At 34.0% G+C, this 26887-nt stretch overlaps 3 protein-coding genes across 13 annotated transcripts; 2 read left to right on the forward strand and 1 right to left on the reverse strand.

Annotated features, from left to right (window-relative positions):
* Nucleotides 1–890: 890 nt before the first annotated feature.
* On the reverse strand, nucleotides 891–5337 carry LOC113704805 (ammonium transporter 2 member 5-like). The gene is made up of 3 exons (XM_027226677.2): nucleotides 4675–5337; nucleotides 2618–2903; nucleotides 891–1659 (listed from the first exon to the last, which is right to left on the reverse strand). The coding sequence occupies exons 1-3, from the start codon at nucleotides 5287–5289 to the stop codon at nucleotides 1118–1120; spliced, it is 1443 nt and encodes a 480-aa protein (XP_027082478.1). The 5' UTR covers nucleotides 5290–5337; the 3' UTR covers nucleotides 891–1117.
* Nucleotides 5338–13024: 7687 nt separating this feature from the next.
* On the forward strand, nucleotides 13025–20009 carry LOC113704076 (pentatricopeptide repeat-containing protein At4g32450, mitochondrial). 10 transcript variants are annotated; one of them, XM_027225718.2, is made up of 2 exons: nucleotides 13025–15413; nucleotides 19290–20009. In XM_027225718.2, the coding sequence occupies exon 1, from the start codon at nucleotides 13205–13207 to the stop codon at nucleotides 15398–15400; it is 2196 nt and encodes a 731-aa protein (XP_027081519.1). In that variant the 5' UTR covers nucleotides 13025–13204; the 3' UTR covers nucleotides 15401–15413; nucleotides 19290–20009. The 10 variants fall into 10 exon arrangements, with proteins under 10 accessions (XP_027081519.1, XP_027081520.1, XP_027081523.1 ...); XM_027225719.2 differs by having other exon boundaries at nucleotides 19294–20009; XM_027225722.2 differs by lacking the exon at nucleotides 19290–20009 and adding an exon at nucleotides 19033–19220.
* Nucleotides 20010–20910: 901 nt separating this feature from the next.
* Nucleotides 20911–26572, forward strand: LOC113702706 (tRNA (cytosine(38)-C(5))-methyltransferase 2). Of its 2 annotated transcripts, XM_027223835.2 has the most exons (10): nucleotides 20911–21069; nucleotides 21160–21270; nucleotides 21555–21648; nucleotides 21756–21874; nucleotides 21981–22103; nucleotides 23045–23378; nucleotides 23472–23566; nucleotides 24902–24967; nucleotides 25056–25120; nucleotides 26143–26572. In XM_027223835.2, exons 1-10 carry the CDS (start codon nucleotides 20938–20940, stop codon nucleotides 26219–26221), a joined length of 1218 nt encoding a protein of 405 aa, XP_027079636.2. In that variant the 5' UTR covers nucleotides 20911–20937; the 3' UTR covers nucleotides 26222–26572. The 2 variants fall into 2 exon arrangements, with proteins under 2 accessions (XP_027079636.2, XP_071917877.1); XM_072061776.1 differs by lacking the exon at nucleotides 21981–22103.
* The last annotated feature ends 315 nt before the right edge of the window (nucleotides 26573–26887 follow it).

A 26887-nucleotide genomic window follows, 5' to 3' on the forward strand; every position in this document is an offset into this window, starting at 1 on the left:
ATATATATATATATATATATATATATATATGTATATACAGATATATACACACACATACATATATATACTCTATAAACAAACTAAGAAACTTACTTCCTTTCAAAAAACTTCCAATAACTTCTTTTTTTTTTCTTTGCAAATCAAACTTCTAATAACTTCTACCATTATTGTATACTAAAATTTAAAACTACCCTTTTATTATGAAAACTTTTCTTTTAAATTTGCACATCCATAAGGTGTGCCTTTTTCACTAGTATATAATATTAAAATAAAACACAAAACAAGTACGTACATAAATACCCTTACATATATTTGTGCGTGTATGTATATGTTGCAAGATTGAGTTTTGCATTTCCTCTTGTTTGATCTCTTAAAAATTGTGGCAATTCTACACTTTCAAAACATTGATCAATTATAGGTTACTGAGGCAACCTTTAGGCCAGGATCGGTGTGAAGTACTAGTGGAGGTTTTAGTGGAACGTCAGAAGCAATTGGTGAGCCTTTTATGAGTTTTTGCAAGCAATGGAGATGCACTTGGCTTGTATTTAAATCATTTGTATATTTGTAACTTCTTGCAAACGAGAGCAATTAGGGTAATCTAAATTGTCAAACCCTTGAAAGTTAAGGGATTAAATATGTTAACCCCAAACTTGAGGGAACTAAAACTACACGTTTGGCCACCAATTACCAACCTAAAGGAAGGGACCAAATAGCAATTAGTTGAACCACATTCATTTAGTTGATTTTTTTTTTTGTTTTTTAAACTCAAATGAAGGTGAATTTTTTTTTATCTTTCACATTGATCATGCAAAATATACTTGTACATAAATCATAGAAAAACTTTGCTTCTTGACAAATTTAATAAGGTTACACTTAATAACATTTTCAAGTTAAGTGACAACATGCATTTTTTTTTTATATTTCTCCACTACAATTGATCTTCTTTGAGTTGGATAACGCGTCCTCCACATTGACAAGCATACAATTTCTTTTTTAGGAAATAAAACTTGGTCAAACTAAAAGTCTGTTTTCCCACAAAAGAAACATATTGTAGAAAAATTAAGGCAAGCATACATTTCCAATATTTTCACTTGAAAAGCCATCAAATTTTCTCATCTCATGTCGTCTCAAGCCTTGATTCCTTAGTCCTAGGTGCTCCAAGTTCAACATCATTAACTGAAATCCTTGAATTCTCAAGCCTTTCACCTTGGCCCCAAATAGCATAAGCTTCTTCTCCATGGGCAGCTTCATCACCAACCTCCATATCTTCCTCTGTCATTCTCAGTGGGACAAGAAGTTGTATTAGAAGACAGATCAAACTCGTACTAACAACATTAAGAGCAACCACAAAAAGCACTCCAATAAGCTGCAATCCTATTTGTCTGAACCCATCACGGGCTTTGCTGTTGTGAAAGCCATAAAATAGGCCAGTATAACTTCCAGGCTTCCCATAGAACAAACTGCATAAATTCGGTTCGGCAAATAAACCAGTGAGGATTCCTCCAAGGGTTCCAGCCACAGCATGAGTGTGGAAAACAGCCATTGTGTCATCAACTCTTTGAAGTAGCTGAGACTTTTTGTGCACAACCATCATAGTGAACCAAGGTATAGCACCTGAGCAAAGTCCCATTAGTATGGCTGCCCATCCTTGAACAACACCTACAACCAGAAGATAGAAGGGTTCTTGATTAATTGAGAAGTAGTCTAGCATGGCACATGTAGCACGAATTGAGAATATAATTTCGTCTCATTTGTAACCATTTAGACTTTATTATTATTATTTGAGTAAATCTTATTATATACACTGACTGTACAGATACTATCATGTTTGGCTGGTTGCATGACACATATGCAAAATTTGGGTTTCCAATTCAAATTTAGATTATGTATAGAAGATTAATCCTTATTACTTTCTATAAATGCAATCTTTACTTTTTCATTGAAGGTCTTAAACTTTAATTAATTTACATTAACCTTTTTTCTTTCGCTATTCAACCTTCTTAATCGCTAAACTTTAGGAATCAAAGGCAAGAAGATTCTACAATTTCTTTAGGGTACCATTCTATTAGTTCAACACGACAGGTCTGTGATAATTAAAAGGGCCATTAAAGCAACCTCAACTGTAGTACTACTTATTCAATTTTTTAGTCACATAAATTTAAGGTGTTGTAATGAATGTGGCTGATTAACAATTAATGTGGACGGCTTCAATGATGCTTTAAAGAAGAAGACAAACAGGAGATTATTAAAGCATGTTGAAACATAAAGTAATAAAACGGTATTGTATTGCAATAAAAATTTTAAATATGCCCAAGTTAGTACCAATACAAACAGAGTGGGGACAAAGCACAAAAGTGTATAGCTGTTGAGATGGTGATATTAGGTTGAAAAAAAAAATCAAAAAGCATAACAGCAACAAGAATTAATTTTCTATATACTGTAATAATACATACACTAACAGAATTAGATGAATGACACATATATAAAATTTGGATTTCCAATTCAATTTAAAATTAGTTGTCATGCATTTGAATCTGATAGTATATATACTATCAATGTATAGAAAATTAACCAACACGAGTAAGAAAAAGAAAGAAGCTGAGAGATAATTATATACCAGCTGCTGGGGTGATACAAACTAAGCCAGTGATCATGCCTTGAACAACACCAATAACAGAAGCTTTGCCAAAGAAAACAATATCGAGTATAAGCCATGTTAATAAGCTGGTAGCAGTACAAACATGAGTGTTCAAGACTGCCAAAGAAGCATCAATACTAGCAGCATAGGGGTCTCCACCATTGAACCCTGTCCACCCCATCCACAGCAGGCCAGCACCAGCTAGCATTAGCAAGATGTTGTTTGGAGGAAAATTTTGTCTGTCCTTTGTCAAACGAGGACCAACCTGATGATCATTTTTTTAGAACAAAAAGTCTCATCAATTGTATGAGTTAAGTTATTCAATTTTGCATCTTCTAATTGTTTAAACTTTGTAGATTAGATGGAATTGAAATATTGAAGTTCAGTTTTTCCTTGAAAAATGACTGTTTTTTCTTTATTTTTTTGGAGAGTTTATATTAATGGCACCGATTCATATCTTATATATAAATGACCTTTTTTTTTTTTTTTTTTTGTATCTAAGAAAGCCAAAGCCAGTGAGACTTGAATATTCTACAAGAATTAAGTAGCTTGGAATTTATTTCTATTTTCGGTAAAAGGTTACGACAAATTTTGCTAAGCAAACAGACCAAAAGAAAAAACTATTGAAAGAATGCTATATGTCTTGTTCCTTTGAAGTGCAGTATAATGCTTTTTCAAGTATTGAAAGAAAAGGGCAAAATACACTTTACCTCCCATACTTTAGTAATTTTTCACATAACCTCCTATAATTTCATAAACTATATATAATCCCCTCATAATTTGGATTAAAAATGTTAAAATGACGAATATGATCATTTGTAACGAAACCCATAAAAATATCAAAACTATCCTTATTTAAAAACTAGAATGGCTGAAGTGGTCAAAATATATAAACATAATATGCATGACACTCTTACTCCGTATGATTTAGTGTTTTACCATATAACCCCTTATAGTTTTAAAAATATATACATAACCCCCTGTGGTTAATAAATAATTTCAACTTTACATAGGACTACTTTTGACATTTTAGTTGACTCCGTTATGGAATGCAAATTTCGTCATTTTGACACTTTAATCTAAACCATTAGGGGTTATGTATAGTTTTGAAAACTATAGGGGAGTTATGTAAAAAAGTGCTAAATCACAAGGGGGTAAAGTGTGTTTTGCCTAAAGAAAAATAATTTGTCAATATCTACATAAGCCCAAGTCGTGCAGTAATTGGCTTTCAGAGACAAAATGATACTACTACTTTTGTTAAATATAAATATGCTAAAACATAAAAGCACCAGACAAAACCCTGTCTTTTTACACTTAAAACTTCTAGATGAAGTTGTAAATTTCATTCTAGGTTCTTATTCAATAGTTGCAGCACAAATTTTCTTGGAAGATTGAATATCAAGAAAAAAACGAGATATCCAAACTTCATCCCACTAGACAAATTAAGAACCTCGAAATTTTCCTTCGTTGTTAGCAAAGCAATACGACTTCTTTGAATGGTGTGATGGACATGTTTCTTGGAAAATTTCTTAGGGTAAAAAACAAAAAAATTCCATGTGATAAACTTAATATATAAAAAAATCTCTCATAGTTTCAAAACCTATAACACATCACTTGATTTGAACTAAATAGTAAAGGTGATAGTATCCGGTAAAATTAACGGGGATGGACAAAATGACAAAAATACCCTGATATAACTAAGTAAAGGCAGCTCAATAACATCATTTGTTTTTAGATTCTAGTACGTCATTTTTGTTAATTTTACCGGATTCCGTCGTCTTTACAATTTAGTTCAAAGCATGAGGTATCGTTTTGTACGTTTTGAAATTACAAGAGCTTTTCAATATATTAAATTTACTACGAAGGGCCTTTTTTTTTTTTTGCTTTTTACCCAATTTCTTAATTACAAAATTCTAACAATGTCACAATTTCATAGACATGTTTCTTGGATATCTTTAATCAAATTAAAGAAGAAATGTAGGTGGAAATCTATAACTGAAGAACAGAAGTTAAGAAATCTCACGAGAAAAATTTACCCAATAAGCAGCTGTGAAGCCAGCAACTCCTGAAGATAAATGGATAACATAACCACCAGAATAATCAATGATCCCAGCTGAGGATAGCCAACCGTTAAGAGACCAAATGGTATAAGCTCCAAATGTGTAAGAAAATGTTAGCCACAGAGGAACAAACAGCATCCATGCATAAAAATTCATTCGTCCCAACACAGCCCCAGCAATCAAAATCAAAGTAATTGCAGCAAAAACAAACTGAAAAAACACCATAGTTGCATTTGGAAAATTGCCAGTAAATGCTGGTGACAACAGGTACTTTTGTTCCAATGCAACGTTAATTTTCCCCCAGATTGGGATCAATTCATTGCCAAAGGAAAGTTGATATCCCCAGCAAACCCAACAAACCAAAACACAAGCAAAAGCATATAATGCCATGAAAGCTGAATTTACTGCCCATTTCTTCTTCACAGCTCCTCCATACAAGATTATCAGGCCTGGAACACTTTGTAAACCGACAAGCGTTGCTGCCGTGAGCTGCCATGCATTGTCTCCCTTGTTCAGCCACTCAGGGTTAGCGTCATTAGGCTGCAGATTCTTAGGAAGCCAAAAATATGGAGGGGGTGGTGCGGAACTCATTTTTGATGGATTAATTCTCTTGAGAGTTCAATCCTAGACTCTAAAAAGATCAAGAAATTTTTGCAATATTGGTACATGCCGGTATAGCTTGTTTATATACACAAAATTCTTGAGTTCATGATTCTCACGATAAGCTGTCCTATGCCAGTATCTAGCAATTATAAAAAAAATTGCAGATTCTTTAATTTTTAATGGTTTTTCACCTTGAGATTATTGGTGGGTTCAAAATGATGTTGGATTTATTGATAGGGCTCAAGAACTTGAATGATGTTTTCAAAGTAATTCGTTTGGAGGTTGCTTAATTTTGTTGATCACTTCAAGGTCGTATGATGCTGAAAGTTTGCCATCAGCAACTTCGGGTTCGGGTTTCCTGCAGCTGCTACCTACTTTGCCTGATTTGGAATACTGGTATTCATGAGCAATGAAAATGTATCACCAATATTTATGGAATACTACAAAATTGGCAATTCTTGAATGAACCTCTTGTCTTGAATAGAAAATTTAGAGCTTCTTGATCAATAAAAGTGGAGGAAATACTAAAAACTAAAAGGGGACTAATTCTTCTTGAGTCCTTTGCCTAAGATGGTGGAGCTGTATATTGTGATTTACAGTCATAATATTAACACTAAGACAATCATAGCGTTATTGCTTCTTGATTTGGGAAAATATTTTACTTCTTGATTAACTTTTAGTCTTGAATGGTAATGTGTTATTGCTATTACTACTATAAAATTGATTGATTAAGAATCAGAATCTAGATTAATTGAATCTCTTCTGAAATGGGCTGTAAATAATTCTGTGATTGTTATAAAACTAATCAAATAAGCTACTATAATATCAAGTGAAATATTGGAGAAAGAAGTAGAGAAAGAAGTAGAGAAATGGAGAGTAATATTCTTATATTTCAATAAGATACAAAAGTCCTCCCAAAGGGTCTCAATGTACCTCTATATATAGGCACTACAAGATTAAAGGTACATAAATCCTATTAAACATCCATTACTACAATAATATGAAGAAACCTATGAAACGGTTTCTCCACTACATGAATGGATTTATGAATTGTAACTTATATACATAAGTAGCCATAAAATCATGAATTAATCCCCTTGGGAATACAAAGGGACATTCACATTTTTGTTATTTCATAACACTCCCCCTTGGATGTCCATTACACAAAGAATATGCCTCGTTAAAACCTTACCAGGGAAAAACCCAGTGGGACCAAAAATCCTAGTAAAGGAAAAAGAGTACACTATTCTTGTGTAATAATTTCTCCCCCTGATGCAAACGCCATTTGAGATCTTTTAATCGTTGCATTCCAATACTCTTCACCAATTTCTCAAATGTCGCAGTTGGTAATGCCTTGGTAAATAAATCGGTCAGATTATTATCTGATCGGATTTGTTGCACATCAATTTCACCATTCTTTTGTAAATCATGAGTAAAAAAGAATTTTGGTGAAATATGTTTCGTCCTATCTCCTTTAATGTATCCTCCTTTCAATTGAGCTATACAAGCTGCATTATCTTCATATAATATAGTTGGAGGATTTTCTTTTCCGGAGGATAACCCACAATTCTTCCGGATATAGTGGGTCATTGATCTCAACCAAACACATTCTCGACTGGCTTCATGAATTGCTATTATTTCAGCATGATTCGATGAAGTGGCGGCTAGTGATTGCTTTGTAGATCGCCAAGAAATGGCTGTGCCTCCATATGTAAATAAATAACCAGTCTGAGACCTTGCTTTATGCGGGTCGGATAAATACCCAGCATCAGCATAACCAACCAATTCAGGTTTGGATTTATTTGAATAAAATAAACCAAGATCTATTGTTCCTTGGAGATAGCGAAAAATATGTTTAATACCATTCCAATGTCGTCTTGTAGGCGAGGAACTAAATCTTGCTAATAAATTTACTGCAAATGATATATCAGGTCTTGTACAATTAGCAAGATACATTAGTGCACCAATTGCACTGAGATATGGTATTTCAGGACCAAGTATCTCTTCATTTTCCTCTCGTGGTCTAAAAGGATCATTATTAGGATCTAATGATCTGACAACCATTGGGGTACTCAATGTATGTGCTTTGTCCATATAAAATCGCTTTAATACCTTCCGGGTATAAGCAGTTTGGTGGACAAAAATTCCACCTTTCAAATGCTCAATTTGTAAACCAAGGCAGAATTTTGTCTTTCCAAAATCTTTGATCTCAAATTCTTTCTTCAAATATTCAACATTATTTTGAATCTCTTCAGGAGTTCCAATCAAATTTAGATCATCAATATATATAACAATGATCACAAAATTTGATCCATTTTTCTTGGTAAAAACATATGGACATATTGGATCATTGGTATAACCTTCTTTAGTCAGACATTCATTGAGGCGATTATACCACATACGTCCAGATTGTTTGAGCCCATACAGAGACCTTTGTAATTTTATAGAATAAATATTTTTAGAATTTGATTTGCATGCTTCAGGCATGTTGAATCCTTCGGGGATTCTCATATAAATATCATTTTCAAGATTTTCATATAAATATGCAGTAACGACGTCCATTAGACGCATATCTAATTTTTCATGTACTGCAAAACTCATGTACTGCAAAACTCACAAGATATCTAAATGTGATGGCATCCACTACAGGTGAATACGTTTCATCATAATCAAATCCAGGCCTTTGTGAAAATCCTTGGGCTACAAGTCTTGCTTTATATCTCACAATTTCATTTTTCTCATTTTTTTTTCTCACAAATACCCATTTATATCCTACTGGCTTTACACCTTCAGGTGTTTGGACTACAGGTCCAAAAACTTTTCTTTTAACCAGTGAGTCCAATTCAGATTGGATCGCATCTTTCCATTTTGAACAATCATTTCTATACCGACATTCATCAACCGATTTAGATTCATGATTCTCATCAATTTCTATAATATCAAGTGCTACATTTCATTAGGCTCCAATTAAATTTTTTTTTTTTTATGATTTCATTCTCTTCAGGAGTTGGCTCTTCAGGAGCAACCTCTTCAAGAGGTTGAATTTTGTCATGACATTTAATCTCCAGAGATATTTGAAATCAATTTATACCTTATTTAGATAGGCCGGCCTTAAATTTATTTGTAGCACTTGTACATGTTCTTCAGGGACATCAATTTTAACCAGAGTATTTCCTGCAGGAATAGTTGATTTAATGGCTCTTCTGGAGTCGATAAATATATCTGACAATTGATTTGCAGTTTTCAGCAAATGAATAATTTCTTGAACTTCCAGTTCACGTTATTTTGTATGAGGATCGAGGAAATCTAATTTTTTTTAAAAATGATTTCCTTTCGGTTGATCTTTTCCTCCCCCTATTGTCGGGAATCGTAACTCATCAGAATAAATAAATCATTTAATAGATCACCCATTAAATATTTTACGATATTTAATCGTAAAAACTGATTCATACCCGACATAAAAATTAAATTTTTTTTTGGAGCCATATATAATATAAAGGGGATATGTATAAACATTTGTCGGCTCTCAAATATTTTCACTTTCGTTAAATCAGGTATTCATTGGGATCAGTAAACTTCTGATTTACTGCAGGTGATAATTATAAGTCAAATGAAAATGAAGACAACTATATCGATAACCATTTCTCTCTCGAATGGTTATTATGATATAATTAACCTTTATCTCACTTGATTTCTATACATGATCTCTATTGTTGTCTCATTTAATATCTCAATTTGATATCCATTTCAACGGATATTCAAATTCAATAAATTTTCGAGACATGATAAAAAAATAGTACTTTATTCATAATAAACTTTTTTCCTACAGGGAGAAATATAGTAGTGGCTCTTCTGGAGCTTTCAATCACTTATACACTACAACTGATTGTATTTGTCTCTCTCATTGGAATATAATGTATATAGTAGCACTTATTAATGAAACACATATCATTGTCACCATAATTCTTATGGGACAAATATCATCACCATAATTTTTTTTTTAATCCCAAATATTTAACATTCATTTCATCTTCAGGAAGAAAAGCTAATTACTATCATAAATTAAATCAAACATCATACACCTTCAGGGTGTTTAAAGAAATTGGCCATGTGAAGGTACGATTATAATTTTGATTTGTCAAATGTACTTCAGGACATTTATCTTTAGGACCTTTATTTTCTTGTCCTTATCATTATTATCCCACTTCAAGTGGTAATTTTTTCTCTTGTCATGGTAAAATATATATTTACCAAAATCATAGTCATGACAACAACCATAACTAATAAATTGAAATTTAGTCGCATTCACTTCTGGGAATGGACTAGAACTAGCATGCAATAAGTACAAAATACTTCTCAAAATTTCTCTCAATATTGCTACTACAGGAGCATATTCGAGAAATCAATTGTGGAGAGTATTATTTTTAATATATCTTATGAGTAAAATTTTCTCAACACAATTTCAACTGAGAAGTAATTCTAAAAATTGCATAATTATGTTCTTGTAGCCACAGGTAAATTTATCATACCAGGCTTTTGAAATAATGACCATCTTCTAGTGGCCAAATATTTTCATTAAAGAACGACCATCTTCAGGTGGTCGAATCTTTTTCTTTAAATATTTCAAAGGACAAGTAGATCCTCAAATATAATTGATTTTCTATAATAACATCTCTAAAACTCAATGCATCAGAATATAAGTATTTATAACGAATAATTATAAAGGTAAACAAGTAGAATTAAAAGGAGAAATATTACCTCAAAGATATCAAACAATATATGTTTGTGTTTAGTGGTTGTTCAACAGTAGGTACTTGTATTTTGCGATAATTCAAATGTTAGCCATAAGAAATTGAAATAAGTTTATGAGTTAGAAATTTACCTCAGAATTTTCTTGAAGAAATATGGACAGAATTTCGACAAAATCTTGTACTTCACCTTTGTTCAAGGTAGAGCCCCCGTTTTCACCTTTTGCTCAAAAGTAGAGATTTCGTGCTGATAACGTGTTATAAAACTAATCAAATAAGCTACTATAATATCAAGTGAAATATTGGAGAAAGAAGTAGAGAAATGGAGAGTAATATTCTTATATTCCAATAAGATACAAAAGTCCTCCCAAAGGGTCTCAATGTACCTCTATATATAGACACTACAAGATTAAAGGTACATAAATCCTATTAAACATCCATTACTACAATAATATGAAGAAACGGTTTCTCCACTATATGAATGGATTTATGAATTGTAACTTATATACATAAGTAGCCATAAAATCATGAATTAATCCCCTTGGGAATACAAAGGGACATCCACATTTTTGTTATTTCATAACAGTGATTCCTTTATTGGTCTTGTTGCTAGTTGTCTATTCAGCTTGTTCTTTAGTCAAGTGTTCCATCATGTCGAAACAAGCAAATCCCTATGTAGACTTAGACCAATTGGAAGCAAGTAATACACATTGTCTAATTAATTTCATGCGATTTGGCAACTTAAACACGGTATCTCTAATTCGGCATGCAACTTGGGGACAATATATCAAAAGTCATCTACAATTTCATTATGATATTTGAGAATTTGGCTATTTTTTTTATATATAAAAAAAATGAATTCAATATTCCAAGAAAGAATAACAATATATAAACGAAAACTAACAAACAAATATGATAGCTAGCTCCATCTGGTAGATACAGGTGGACATGGCTTCAGTTTTTATATCCGGAATCTGCAGAAAATTGCAGTCCAAATTTATTGGACAAATTTTTACTATTCCGCATCAAAATTGTAATACATACTAATTTACGGATTCGTTTTCTTACACAAATCCAAGAACCCCACTGTCAATTTGAATAGAGAGTGTTTCTTACTAAGTCCTTTGTTTGACATTTATAGTTAGTAGCATTTGATTATTTGTATTTTTCTCTTGAAGAATCTGCAAGGTACACGAAAATTATGAATGCTGATTTTATTTTATTTCTTTCTACTTTAAAGCAATGTAATTACGTAGTTCTTTTTTTTAAAGCCACTATAATTAGTTTTTCTTTTGAGGGACCACTATAATTAGTTAATTTACGTGTACATCTTCTGTGTTTTTTTATTAATATACACTTTGCATCGCATTAGTTAATTGTAGAATCATTGGCTTGCATTTGCCTAATAATATCAAATGGTGTTTTCCCTTTATCCATCGAAATCGAAGGATTTTTTTTTTTTCAATTTTTACCCTCCGCTCCTTCCCATACCCTTCATATCCCCAATGGTCTTGGTGTTTTCCCCTTATCCATCCAAATCGAAGGATTTTTTTTAATTCTCTCGCTTCTTCCCATATTCTTTCTATGTCAAGTCCGCGATTCGTTTTGAATCTTGAATCTTACACCACGAAGAAGTCTAAAATCCCTATTTTGATCATTGAGTCAACCCCAATAGTTTGCCTAATATTAAATGGGATCACTTATCAAGCAAAATATAAAAAATAAAACGAAATGGGACCAATAATCATATTCTATCTGGCCTAAATAAAAATTCTTATTTATTCAGTCATCTTTGATTTGACTCTCAAGACATTTTTTGTTTATTTTTTTCTCTTGTAATGATCAAAGTTAATTATTTAGCTAAATTTCTCCTAATTATTTAATAATTAATCTTTGACAAACAGGGATTTTATATGTTACAAGAAGCACATCTTACATTTAGAATTCTTTTATTTTATACATGGCATACATACATAAGATGCTCTGGATGCAAAAAAAAAAAAAAAAAAATTCATCACAATATAGAGGTCTTTCTTTATATATGTTTTTTTGCTACACAAATATTAGTATAGTATTATATATAAAAAAAGAAATAAAATTAAAATTTAGGGTATTATATAGAAAAAAAGAAAAAATTAAAAGGAAAAATTGTTCAAAACGTTCTTCACATTTTGCAACATTGACTTTTTCCGTCCCTTACTTTTAAAAGTGTAAGTTTACTTCCTTTACAAATTTATATTGGTCAAATTCAATCCCTATTTAGGTATTCAACTAATTTTTATTCGGAATTCACTATGTGCCTTACACGTGATCATTTTTTAGCGACAAAATTATCAAATCACATTTCATATAATCCGAACTATAGTTCCTCACATTTCACAAAATAAATTTTTTCTTCCATCACATTTCACAAAATGAAACTTTTCGTCCCTCATTGATCATGTGTACGAATTTTTTTTATAAACTCATGTTTATATCTATTTGATTTTATTGAACAGTACGAGTAGCATGTAATATATCTCTATTTGATTTTAGGTAAAATCAAATAGACATATATTACATGCTACTCGTACTGTTCAATGAAATCAAATAGACATAAATATGAATTTTCAAAAATAAGAAAAAACTATTTGTACACATGATCAATGAGAAATGAAAAAACTTATTTTGTGAAATGTGAGGAATGAAAAAATTTATTTTGTGAATTGTGAGGGATTATAAATCAAATTATGTAGAATATAATTTAACAATTTTCTCCTAAAAAATGATTACGTGCAAAATATGTGCTGAATTTCGATAAAAAACTAGTCGAAAAAATTAAATAAAAATCAAATTTAATCGATGTTAATTTATAAAGAATGTAAAATTATACTTTTAAAATTATACTTTTAAAAGTAACAGGCGAAAATAAGTTAATTTACAAAATGTGATACACCTTTTTTAACTATTTTTCCAAATTAAAATTAAGGGAAAACACGAGGGTTTACTGAAAACTCCATTAAAACAGAACAAACGGAGGGAGCTGTTTTCTGCAGCTTCCAAAACTCTCCTCTTTCTTCCTTCTCCAAACTCCGGCCATTCGTCTCCCTCACGTGGTGGTCTGACTCACTGAGTTAACCGGAACGAGTCTAGTCAAGTGAGTTCAACGCACAGACATGTATAGGAAGAAAGCTACGCTTCTTACTACTTTCAACTCTCTCGCAACTCTCCCAAAGGTACGCAGATATCCCAACTCTCAGAGCTGCATAAAGACCCTTGCTTTATTGTGTAATTTCAGTACTGCCACTGAAAGATCAGATTTTAGATCAGATTTTGATACCTCCACTGAGATTAATAGCGATTATTATGCTGATTATAAGCAAAACAATAATGGGTTTTATAGAAATACTAGTGGGAAGGTGGGAAATTGGAACGTTGGAGGAAATTATGGGCAATTTGAGGAAAATCCACATGGGTTTTATGTTAGAAACGGAAATCAAACTGGGGTGGTTTATCAGCAAAACCCTAGTAGGGTTTATCCCATAAACCCTAGGCAGCAAAACCCAGTTGGGAAAAATGGGGTTTTTGCAAGTAATAGTGATAGCAATATGTCTTTTGATGGCTTTAAGAAGGGGTTTCAGCCGAACCAGGAAGAGCGAAATGGGGATTTCATGCCTATAAATGAGTTTCAGCACGGTTCAGGTGGGCAAAATGTGAATTTTGGGAGGGAAAGCTATGAAAGTATGCAACAGAATTCAGGTGCAATTTATCAGAGACGAGAGGGGGGAAATGGGAATTTTACAAATGGGCATTTCAGAGAGGGCCACAGAACTCAGCTTCAGCAGAGCTCGGTTGGTAGAAGTGGGAATTTGAGTAATGGGGGTTCAGTTGGGGCTGAACGGAATCTAAATTGGAATCACAGAACAAATCCAGCATTACAGACGGGCGGTTTCTCTGATGGTTATGGTGGAGCGTCACAGCATAATGGAATGAGCCATAATGTGGGGAAGGTTGGAACTTTGCAGCAAAATTCTCAGAATATTCATGCTGGAAGACCTGGAAATATTGAACAAATGCAGGGCAGCTATGGTAATGCAGGAATGCGTCAGCAAATTATAAGTGAAGATTTGAAAGCGGGTGATGAGTCAAGTGGAAATTATGGTGATATGAATATGACAGGCAGGATTGAGGAGCTTGATCATTACGTTGAAGAGGGTAAACTGGAGGAAGCAGTGAAAGTTTTGGGGTTGTTAGGGGAGCAGGGTATCAAAGTTGATTTGCCTCGTTATTTAGCCTTGATGACTGCATGTGGCAAGGATAAAGCTCTTGAAGAGGCAAAGTGCATTCATCAACATCTTATGAGATCGATACCTAATCTTGAAGTTAGTACTTACAATAAGATTCTTGAGATGTACTGTCAATGCAGAGCGATGGAGGATGCTTATAGTATATTTGAGAAGATGCCACAACATAACTTGACTTCTTGGGACATTATGATTGCTGGGCTTGCTAAGAATGGTCATGGAGAAAATGCCATTGAATTGTTCACGGAATTCAAAGAATTGGGACTGAAACCTGATGGTCAAATGTACCTTGGTGTTTTTAGTGCATGTGCTGACTTACTTGACACCACTGAGGGCATGTTGCATTTTGAAGCAATGAGCAAAGATTATGGCATTGTTCCATCCATGGAACACTACGTGAGTGTGGTGGACATGCTTGGAAGTGCAGGTTATCTGGATGAAGCTTTAGAGTTCATTGAAAAGATGCCAGTGCAGCCAAGTGTGGAAGTCTGGGAAACTCTGATGCATCTTTCTAGAGTTCAGGGTAACATGGAGCTTGGGGACCGTTGTGCTGAGCTTGTAGAGCTTCTGGATCCATCTCGACTGAATGAACAATCAAGGGCAGGTCTCATACCATTCAAAGCTTCAGACCTTTCTAAAGGGAAGGAAAAGAGGAAAGCTGATGGTCATAATCCTCTTGAGGTTAGGAGCCGGGTCCATGAATTCAGGGCAGGAGATAGATCTGATCCTGATCATGAAAAATTATATGCACTGCTTCGGGGACTGAAGCATCAAATGAAAGAGGCTGGTTATATTCCAGAAACTAAAGTTGTGCTCCATGACATTGACCAAGAATCGAAGGAGGAAGCTGTGCTCGGACATAGTGAGAGACTTGCTGTTGCCAAGGGTCTCTTAAATACCCCTGCTAGGTCTGCAATGCGGATAATTAAAAATCTTCGTATCTGTCTTGATTGTCATAATGCTATGAAGATTATCTCAAAGCTGGTTGGTAGGGAACTTATTATGCGAGATGCCAAGAGATTTCACCATTTTAAAGACGGGGTATGTTCTTGTCGGGATTATTGGTGAAGACCACTTTGAGGTACTATTTAGATTCTTCTTCATATGATGGTCAAGTAACCTCTAACTTTAAACTCTCTTAGCATGAGAACACATCTAGATTCTTTTTTGAAAATATTTGTTACTAAAGAGTGTGTTCCCCTACTTTCCTCTAGTGCACACTGAAGAAATAGAGATGGAAAACATGGCAGATGTATATGGGAACAGGAATGGGTCTTTCATTTGGCTCAGTATTGTTGTCCAATCTTTCAATAGTCAATTAGAACAATAAATATTTTTATATTCTTCATTAGCATTTGCATGGGGTAATATGAACTTGTTGACAGGATGATTCTCAAAGCTTATATCTTTTGAAGACTTTTCTCTGATGGACGTTGGTTCCTTGAGGTCTGGGAATGTATTATGAGATCAAACTGCATTCCTGATTAGATAGCCTCGTAGCGTTCCATGTTAGAAGTTCCTGTTAGCTTGTGGTGAAGTTTTGACTGTTACTCATTCCTTCTGTCTTTAGTGTGAGGAGTAATTTTTTTTTTTTGTAGTTCCGGTGTGAAGAATCCAACCTGACTTGTCTAGAATCTTGGATGAACTTGGAACAGCTCTAGATAGATAAGATACTTCTTATTTTACATTGTGGAATACTTATTTATGTAGGATATGTAGATCATTTTATTGATGTAAAGAAGCAGATTATACATTTTGAAAGGCATAGTCCTTGAATTAACTTGAGCAGTGAATATCTTATCTGGAATCCTTTTGGTCATTGCATACAGTAGCAATATAACATGTCGTGCAAGTTTTGTGTTCTGAATAGTGGCTTTGGATGGATACTTAGAGAGTGACCGTTGATTTGTTTCTGTTGGTAAATGTTGAAGAAATATTCACCTAGGGGCAGATAACTAACTAAAATGGAAGGATTTGGAAGTTTCTCATATTGGATTTATTTCTTTCTTCAACCAGAAAATCAATCCAAAGTGTACGAGTGGAAACTTGTTAGTGCATTCAAGGGTGTACCCCTGCAACATTTATGATATAATAATAGAAGAGCGTGTCATTATAATTTACAGTAAGTATTTATAAAGTGTACCTTGACCAAAATCCTATTAAATTGTTGCAGTAGCCTGTAGGAGCTCTGGATCTTCTTGCAACTTCCAATATCTAACTACTCTTAATAGCAATAAATATATCAGACAGATTTTTTCATCTAAGTTTCTGGGAAGAGGTACAAGAGTTTCTTTTGCCAAATTTAAGTGAAGATTAAGCCAATAAATTTATCTTCAGAATCATCTTTAGTATGTATTTTCTCACAACCTATTGGATTTCAACCTGCCAAGTTTAACTGCATTACCAACTTATTTAGTACTTGATCCAAAAATAGGCAGTAAATCAGTAAGACAATTATCAGAAGGCAGCCCTGCAACAAAGAGGATTCATGTTTATTCAAAATTTACGAATCACATTACTTTCTTTAGTATGGATTCTTGGTAAAGCACAAGTGCCAGAGTACATCAATAAACTTCAGAAGCTTTGTTTAGACCAGAAAATAGAGGGCAATGAAACATCATGAAGCTATAGTCCTCATCCTATCCACAACATTTTGTACTGAACAATTAGTATTTGAATCTGATGCCTCTGCCCCAGCTCATGTATTCGGATATCAGAAGGAAATCAATAGAGTTGATCAAATTATTCATTCATGGCGGTGTGGCTTGGGTGAAGCAAATGAAGGGAAGCTTGTGAGCCGTCTAAGGGAGGGGCCAGCTCCATGAATGTACTACTTGTTGGTTTATGCCTAAACTAGCTTTTGTTTGGGATATTGAAGATATTAGTCGTTAAGAACTTCTTGGTGTTATGTTTCTTTTAAGCTAATATAATAACTATATTACCTGTGCGTCTCCTTGGTTGCTTACCTTACCTGATAGAAATTGTGTCTTACTGAGTTTCAGACTTTGCTCTGCAGATGTGTTACTCAATGTGGTGCCTCTCTCTCTCTCTCACACACACACACACACATGCGTGTGTGTGTGTCTGAAAATTTCCAGAAAGAAACGGAATGTGAAAACAATTGTATGAGCTTTTTGAAGCAGAGATGAAGTCTGCGTGCTTAAATTCATGGTGCATAGAAGAAACAATTAGTGTGTTTGGATTGAGAAGATTTGAAATAAAATAATTTGCTTCACAAATTCCAATCACCTTTTTATCTCGCATACATCACATCACAAAAAGTGCTACAGTAATTATCTCAAATAAATCATCCAAATAAACTCCTATTGGGTGGAGCCCATGGACACTGAATGACATTTTGCATATTGGCTATCTACATACTAAATTGCCATGTGCATTCAATAATTTCTCTACACCTTATTAATTCGTCAGTTGGCCACGGAAGTCACTTATGGGCTCAGATTAAGTTGAAGGGATTTCTGAAACTGTTTGGAAAGAAACTTTTATGGCATTTTAGATAATAGATAGATTATCATTTAACAGATCTCTTAATCACAGCCAATTATTCATTTCCAGAGGGGGCATGTATAGAAAAAATGGTATGAACTAAGAGCCGAAGCATATGAAGTGGTTAGCATCTCAGAGAAGAAAGCAAGAGAACAAAATATGTGAAGGATTTGGTTATATCTAAAGAATAGATGAAGGAATTTGAGCTTCTTGTCTTTTGTTTTATGACTGATTTGGCAGTTATCCAAATCATTTCAGGTTTTGGAACAATAATCTGTGTACTATAAGAAATTATGCGTAATCCATTTATTCTTTCGAAAGGAGTGCTTTTGCTGCTTAGTGTGCTTTCTTTGTTGGTGCTGGTTTTCTATTCTAGGTGTAACAGAAGTAGCACTGACTTTTCATCAGTCATTATTTAACTGCCATTTGTTTGTGTAATTTAATATAAACCCATTCTGGTCATTCCAACCTTATGGACAGGATATATACTGGAAGTTTGGAAGTTGCCTGCCATTTCGCAGTCTGTATGAGTAGTGTTTTCTTTCTCATGGTTTGAATTGAAGTTGCTTGTCGCCACTGTAGCTTTTTTGCAATCAAAGCCCAAATTGTTTTTCCCAGAAAACTCAGATGCTCTGCTCTTCTGCTAACCTTATTATTTACATTTGATAGATGTTGTTGAAGTTTCTGTCCCGTAAAATGCTAAAATCCTGCCTAGTATATATCTTTTTTCTTGTTTTCCCCATTTATCTTCTTTTTTAGTGCATCTAATGTGATCTTTTTTTGGGTCCTTTTTTTGGGTCCTTTTCTTGAACATGTTTTACTTGTTATGACATTTTGTTTGGTTGCATGTGACATACTATATGTCGTAATGTTCTTGTTTCTAGTCTATTTGGGTTTACTACTCTGCCTACTATCTGCTTTGCTTGGTGAATTTGCTGCTCTCCACCTGTGATTCCCACTGCCATCAATGGTTTATCTTTCAACCATATTTCATTACCCTGGCCTGGATGCATTAAGTGAAATTGGGGATTCACCTTATTGCCTATTTTACTATGTTAAAGTTCGGCATTACTTTTTCTGGGGTTATTTTGAACTGTTTGTACTCTTTTGTCAGTTGGCATGCATAACCATGTCTACGATTAATCAGATTTTCGGCTGATACCATTACTACTTCTCTGGTTTCTGTGTTATAGGGGGAAATTCATTCTTGTGGGTCTGCTTCATTTAGGCTTCTGGTAGGAAGATCTAGATGTTCAAAACTATCTACTGAAGTGAAAGTTAATCCTTGCAGTACTAAGTTCTTGGCCAGTTGCTGTGCCATAAATTATAAATTTGTTTCGCAATTTAATTAAAGCAGCTTAATTAAGGTTTTCCCTGATTTCTTAAATGGCTTCTTTTGATCTGTCTTGATCCCTTAGTTTTTTTTACTTTTGACAATGTGTTTTTCAAGGAAGATGAGTATGCTACTGCAATGGAACGAGGATTGTTTTCTAAGACTAGGATGGCTGGGAGATTTTTTTCTTCAAAGAATCAGTAGTGGTTCTCCACTTACTCCTTGACAAGGTGAAATGTGCTACCAATTAGGCTGCGTTTCGTTGTCAATGACCGGGATTCTTGAGAAGTGCTCCCCGAGTCTCGTAATCAGGTTCACTATTACAGAGTACATAGTTTGACAAAATTTTCCAATGAGAACAATCATACAAGGGACGGTATACTTGGTATGAGGAGCCTGACAGCAACTAGTATTGAAGAGCTTCTCCAATTAGTCTTGAGAGTCTTGGTCTTTCTTCTCCAGTTCCAGGGTAACTGGTGAGATTCTCCAATTTCAGCCTTCAGAAACTGTGAAGGCTTTCTTGAGTAGTAGTAGTAGCAGTAGTAATGGTTTTGACTCAAGGGCCAGGCAAATCTCATGGGCAACAGCTTCAGTCCTGACAAACCAGTGATTTTGACTTCCTTCTCTATTCCTGCAAAAGTCTTCCTGTATCACCCCACTTGTGAATGGGATCAGAAAAAATTCTCAGAAACTTTCAATCTCTTATAAGTTGATTGCTTTATGTAAGCCTAGTAGTAAACTGCGCATAAGTGGAAGAAGAAGTGTAGAAAAGTAGAAAAGATGAAAATGAGAAGTCGATTTCTTTAAATCGAATTTAAAGTCAATTTTTTGGAGGAATGGAATTTAATCTTAATTTATAAATACTAATTGATTTCTACTATTTCTTCGATTTTGGAATAGATTGCAATATTAATGTAGATAACCCAAATTATCACATAAATCAGAAGTTATCAAATATGTTGGCAAATCACATTGTTTGGATTGAGATGATTTCAAATAAAATAATTTACTTCACAAATTCAAAGTAATTTTTTGTCTTTCCAATTTCTTTTTCATCTCACATACATTATATCACAAAAAGTATTAAAGTAATAATTTCAAATAAATTATCCAAATAAACTCTTATACAAACAAACCTTTTAAATTTATCTTCTGCGGTAGTAGCAAGAAGATTAAATTTACGAAAACATTTTTATGAGCAGGAAAAATTTCATAAATCCAGAATTTAGTCAAAAAGAAAGAAAGTGCAACTCACAAGTTTTTTTTTTTTGGGGGAGCGGGGGGGGGGGGGGGGGGGGGGGGGAGTATTATTACCTATACCAAAACAAAGCTGAAAAATAAGCAAGAAGTAAAGAACTTGATAGTTGAATCATGATAACACTTATATTTAAAAAATGTTTACATTAAATTGCAATTATAAAGTTTAAGTAAATTTTGATTCTAAATTGTTTGGTGAATTAAATGTTCGATTCAAATTTTCTTAATTCCCTTACTTCTTCTTCGCTTCTTAAATCTCATTCCTCTCTTGCTGAATTTTTTTTATTTTTTTACTAAAATAAAGTCTAGACAGTCTAGTGAGGAGAAAAGGTAGGGATATTTTTTCTTTTCTTCATATTGTTTCACACTATTCCAAACCAAAATGCAAAAAATTCAGGGGCCAAACCATCATTAGGCAAAAATTTGCAGTCAAAAAGATAAAAAAAAAATGAAAACACAATAAATCTATGGCTCCAAACGACGCCGCTTTCTACCGCAATCGTACCGAATGAGTAAACTTTCCCAAGCACTAAATTCATTCAAGAATTTTAGAATTGCAATGGAGTTTGAGGGTTTAAGGGAAGAGAGAGAACAAAAGCCATGGCGGGTTCTCGAATTCTACAGTGGAATTGGCGGCATGGTACGGTTATTACTATTTTAATTCTTTTATATTTTCTCAGAATTAATTTTGATATTTTTCCCTTTTCGTTTTTGGGTTTATTTTTGGCAGAGATATTCATTGATGAAGGCAGGAGTAAACGCAGTAGTTGTGGAAGCATTCGACATAAACGACGTTGCAAATGATGTTTATCAGCATAATTTTGGCCACCGGCCTTACCAGGTATTGTTTTAATATCCAGGAAGTTATGGTTTTCACTTTAGCAAATGATTTTTGTTTTTCATCCGATTTTATAATGTACACTAAAGCAGTGATTAGCGTCTGTTTTTGAGTTAGTTGGAAAAGATTTAAATAAAAAAAATAAAGGGTTTTGCTTGATTCAGTCTGTATTTTCTTGCTATGATATGTAACGTAGGTGCCTCCCCTTTTTTTTTTGTTATTTAATTTTTAATTTAATTTGAATTTTTTCAAAGTTGTAAAATTTGATTCTTTTTGGATGAGTTTAGGGCAACATTCAATCTCTAAGTGCTGCTGATCTTGATAGTTATGAGGCCGAGGTGTGGCTTCTATCTCCGCCTTGTCAACCATACACTCGACAAGGTGATGGATTTGCTTCTTTTCGTTGGATTTTGTTTTTGTTGAATCTTTGGGATGTAGCATTGCTCTTGTAGAATAGAATGCATTTTTGAGTTTGTGTTTTAGTTCAGGGCTTCAGAAGGGATCCAGTGATGCTCGGGCGTCCTCTTTTCTGAGGATTTTGGAATTGATACCACAAACTTCACAGCCTCTGCTCATGCTATTTGTTGAGAATGTTGTTGGATTTGAGGTGCATTTGACAGAATTGATATCAAAATCATGGATGGTTCTTAAGTTGTTTGAGTTCGTGATTGATATGCTTTTCCTTTACATGATATGTCTATTTTTTTTGGCAGACATCTGATACCCATAAGAGGATGGTTAAAATGTTAGAAGAAAACAATTTCATCCTACAAGAATTTATTTTGAGCCCATTGCAGTTTGGCATACCTTATTCTCGGCCTCGATATTTCTGTTTGGTCTCTCTCTCTGTCTCTCTCTCTCACAACTACAAGTTCATGTATGCATATTCTCTTACTAAACAATTGATATTATCACATTAGAATGTTCATGAAGCAATAATTGGATGGGAAGCTGATAAATCAGTTGAGCATATGTCAAGTTAAGAAAAAAAATGACTAATAAGTGCTAATGCCCATAGTTGCAAAGAACTCTATCCTCTGATGATTAAGTAATATTTTTGAATTTTTACCATTTGCTAGGTGGTTGCACTCCGTGGTTCAAAATCTTAACTTGTTTTAAAATGATTGAGAGAAATGATAGATTGAGTAAATTAAAAAAGACAGTGAACTAAGAAGCAGTATAGCTCCAAAATATGAAGTTCATTCACTCATGTGTTGCATTTATTTTACGACTTTTTGGTACTTTTATGACTGGTTTGTTTTGCAAATTCCATAAATAAAGAATAGAAACTTACAGAAAAGAACTTTTCTTTTTTCACCTGGAGTTCTCAAAACAAAGAGTAACTTGCTGACATCAAGTAACCACATTTATGTGGGTGCCTTTCCTTTCCAAGCAGATTGGTGCTTAATTCTTATGACTGTTAGTACTACTTTGCTTTATTAGATGATGTTGTACCGGTAGCTTGGTAAAGTATTGGTATAATGTACTACCTGATAGCTTCTACAAAGGCCTTTAAATCATTTGTGCAACTTCTTGTAATTAAGTTCTACTGCAGTTTCAGATTATCTTTTGTTTTTAAAGCATGCACATTATTTTATTTGTCCGTGTTCAAACATGATAAAACTATTTGAATATCTTTGGGCTGCAACCCCTTGGCACTAGGTCCGTGGATTATGATCTATAGATTTTGTTCTTCAATAATAAGGTTTCATGAGTACATGTGCATTTTACGGTGCTTGGTCGCAGTCTTATAAGTGAAATTCCATTCATGCTGCAGGCCAAAAGGAAACCTTTAGCCTTCAAAAATCCACAATTCAACAATCAACTTCTTTGGAGTCCCGGTCCACTGTATGAACAAGATGATCAAAAAAGCGGCATGGTTGACCAGTCACATGGAATTTTTGATGACTCAATTAAAGCATGTAGGCCTATAGAGGATTTTCTTGAGGACAAGGTGCCCAGAAACAAGGTTCATTCAGATTATTGTACTTTGCTGGCTAATATTTCCGATTTATCTGAGCAAACTGATAAAAGAAATGGTTGTAGCCATAGCTCCTTGAACACATATCTGGTCCCATTAAGCTTAGTAGAGAGATGGGGCAGTGCCATGGGTATCCATATGAACCATATCATAACAACTTTTTCTTTGATAGCTTCTCTTCCCAATCACCAAACTGCTTGTCAGTTTCCTTAAGAGATTGCAGATATCGTTTTTCCTGCATCGAGACGCTGTTGTTGTTTTACGAAAAGCTACTACCGCTTTGTGAAGGGTACTGGTTCCTTGTTGGCAACCAATCAGGTATTGTCTTTTCTAATATATGTGTACTTTTCTAATAGATGTGTACCTTTGTGAAGGATTTCTGTAGCATTATTCTTTTGTTCTAATTTGTGCTAATTCAAACTGTCAGAGGGTGTTGGCTTTTCATGTTTTAGCTTCTTTTTCTTCGTTTCTAATTATTACTTTAACATTTTTTAAAATTTTGTTCCTTTAATTTGTAAATTTGGTATTAATTTCCACTTTGTTTTATCTCATGAACAGTCCTATTTGAAAAGTTGAAATATCAGCCTCCAAGTCATCCCGGTTTACTCCCTTTGGAGCAGATATAGATTTCATTTCCAAAGCTATAGCTTCGTCTCCATCGTCATTTATCTGTTTAAGTTTGAGAAGAGTTACTTAAGAATGGGATTTCTGCATAAATGGCTAAGACATGCTATAAACTATTAGCGTGTTTCTTATATTGTGTGTATTTCTGGACAATAGGTTAGTCACTCACTATATTGTGCATAATTGGATTAACATATAAATGTGGCTGTCTCTACAGTGAGATACTGACTTCTACCTTACTAGACGAATTGGATGCTTAAGTGCTAGTTTTTGTATAGCTGGTGCCATGTGTTTAGAGTAGTGCAACACCCATTCCATGCATACCATAGTTAGTCTTACAATGATCTGGCTACAAACTTTGTCCAATATGAGGCTGCATAATTAATGGCATCAATTGATCATACTAGAACTTAAACACGCTAAATTGTTATTGGCATAGGTAATGTGGTTCTTCTTTAGTTGATAGACTAGTTTCAGTAATAAAAATTACTACAATATTGAAGCAAGAAGAAGAACAAGTAAACACTTCTGAAGGATGAATTGATTACTTGCAGTGACACGAATACCTTCTTATGCAGGTTGGTCCAAATCTAGTTTAAGGCAAATATTTGATGAACTTTAATGCAAATATTTGGTCCAAAGCTAGGAGCATATGGTTCTCTTCTTTGTGCTTACGATGATGATCTTTGTATTAGGACTCAATAAGCTCATCTTCATTGGCTTTGGACAATTTTATGAATTTTATCTGCAAATCTCTCTTTTGCTCTTTGACATCAGTAGCTGCTGCTCCAAGATGGTTGTTAAATGGTTGGTTAGAACTTAAAAAGAAAATAAGATATTTCCATTCAGGTTAGAATAGAACTTTTATCTGTCCTAGATTAGTTTTTCATCTACTGAATGTGTCCACACTACATGACCCAATAAATCTCATCAGTTTTATGTTGATTGGGAACCTCACATTCTTTGATTGTTATATTGACCTTATAACCTAATGGAAATTTTTTTCCATCTTATATGCATGAAATACAGGAAAAAACCGAGGATAAAATTGTTCCACTGGAGGAACTTGGTCTTAGATACTTTACCCCTAGGGAGGTATGTTATGGACATTATTTCGTACATGAGTTAGTTCCTTCTAAGCGCATTTCCACTGTAATGTATAACTGCTACCTGTTTTTCTTAGGTTGCAAATTTGCATTCCTTTCCAGAGGATTTCCAATTTCCAGAGCACATCAGCCTTCGACAATGGTATGTTTTTCTGAGTTCAGCTTTGTTGGAAAGTAAGAATATTGCTTGTGTATTGATTGAGAAGTATGTTAATCCTTCAAAACAGCGTATTTGTATGTATTATTTATCCCATATTTTCTTTTTCCTTTTATTTCTGATTTGTGTTTGCCATATATATTATGTGTCACAGGAAAGGACTCTAAGCAACTGTGTTTCTTTTGACTTCTGCTTTTCTTTTTTCCCCTTTCTTTCTTTTTCTGCACCAGGGGAGGGGTTGGTGGCACAGTCTACTTATGATAGAAACATATTTTATCTTTGTTCCCAAATTCCCAAATCCCCCAAAGAGATAAACAGCATGAAATAGAAACTGTAATAGGTGGAACAATCAGCAACTAAATTTGCTTTGGCTGGACTTCCTTAGTAGTAGCACATCATTGTACACCCTCTGATAGCACATAAGAGTGAATGGAGATTCACAATGTCTCTGGAGAAACCCATTACCCTATTCAAATTCAAATTGCAATAGTGCTGATGCTTTCAAGATTTCTGTGCTGCAGAAGAGTTAGGTAAACAGCCTCTCCATTTCAAGCAAAGAGGCTTGTTATGCTGATGTGGTGTAGTCATTATTGCAAGGCTTAATAAGTGAACACTAATAATACATTGTCCACATGTATGTACACACACACACACACACATATAGGGTGTCTGGTGGCAGCAATAAGTCGCTTGAAGATCTTACCCAAGAATTTGTTTCAGTACCTGATCTTCAATTAGTACTTTATGCTAAATGGGAATCAGTGGTTTCTTCCATGTCCCTTGAATTACTGAATTTCTTGCCAACATGTTTGAAACGAACAAATTAAATCAAGTATCTATAAGGTTATACATTAGTGATGCCTTGCTCTTTTATAATTCCAATCTCCTTTTGTGCTATTATGATTTTTCTTGCCTTTAGCTAGAGATATTGCTATGAAATGATTGCGTTCTTTTTTCTGACATGTCATTGCTCAGCTCCCTGACTAGATACATTGTCTATTTTGCAGTTATGCGTTGCTTGGGAATAGTTTAAGTGTTGGAGTGGTTGCTCCACAATTGCGCTACCTATTTTCTCATCCAACATGACTGTTAAGTTACAATCTGCACATTGAAGCTTCCCTTGATGATGATCGACTGATTTTCTCACTTGGGATTTAACAGTAACATGCTAGCTGTGGAACAATTCTTCCAGCTACAAGTTGTATTTACTGATTCAGAAGTTCAGTCATTCATTGCTGTCAGTAACATGCTTGATTTTGTTGATTTATATTGTTGTAACAAGTGGATAGTTCTTTTCTGCTGATGCAAAATTTGTATTTTCTGATTGCCAAGACCTCATATTGTAGTGCTCCGAGCAGATTGTGGCAATTTAAGAAGGCCATCACTGTTTCATTAGTTATGTTATTGTAAAATTAGAAATAGCAAAATTTTGTTGAACCGTTTATTCTTTGTTCTTATACCACTTGAGGAAGTTTTTCGAAGTTTTTCCATTTCTTCACAGGAAATAACTTCTTGATTTGGAGTTTGCCTTTGATACCCTAGAGATGGCAGGTATCTTTGTCACTAATTTGTCCTTTTGTCTAGTCCAAAAATTATTATTGCTGTACAGGAAACTACAGACCAATTGCGGAAGCTCTTGGGTCAGTTAAAGGATTCTTTCTTGCTGCTAAAAGAAAATGCATACTTCGCTTGCTGTTTAATGCACCTAGAATTTCGCAAGAGTAGTCAATTTTGATTCCATGGCAACAGTGA

This window comes from Coffea arabica, chromosome 8e (genome assembly GCF_036785885.1).
Source record: "Coffea arabica cultivar ET-39 chromosome 8e, Coffea Arabica ET-39 HiFi, whole genome shotgun sequence".
In the NCBI taxonomy this organism is placed as follows: Eukaryota; Viridiplantae; Streptophyta; class Magnoliopsida; order Gentianales; family Rubiaceae; genus Coffea; species Coffea arabica.

Excerpts from the sequence above, each read along its gene's own strand:
- LOC113704805 (XM_027226677.2), bottom strand. The coding sequence starts at position 5,289 with ATGAGTTCCGCACCACCCCCTCCATATTTTTGGCTTCCTAAGAATCTG. Across the intron at positions 2,904-4,674 it reads GCTTCACAGCTGCTTATTGG|GTTGGTCCTCGTTTGACAAA; the intron begins GTAAATTTTTCT and ends AATGATCATCAG. Across the intron at positions 1,660-2,617 it reads TTGTATCACCCCAGCAGCTG|GTGTTGTTCAAGGATGGGCA; the intron begins GTATATAATTAT and ends TTCTGGTTGTAG.
- LOC113702706 (XM_027223835.2), top strand. The coding sequence starts at position 20,938 with ATGAGTAAACTTTCCCAAGCACTAAATTCATTCAAGAATTTTAGAATT. Across the intron at positions 24,968-25,055 it reads GATACTTTACCCCTAGGGAG|GTTGCAAATTTGCATTCCTT; the intron begins GTATGTTATGGA and ends TGTTTTTCTTAG. Across the intron at positions 25,121-26,142 it reads CACATCAGCCTTCGACAATG|TTATGCGTTGCTTGGGAATA; the intron begins GTATGTTTTTCT and ends TCTATTTTGCAG.
- LOC113704076 (XM_027225718.2), top strand. The coding sequence starts at position 13,205 with ATGTATAGGAAGAAAGCTACGCTTCTTACTACTTTCAACTCTCTCGCA.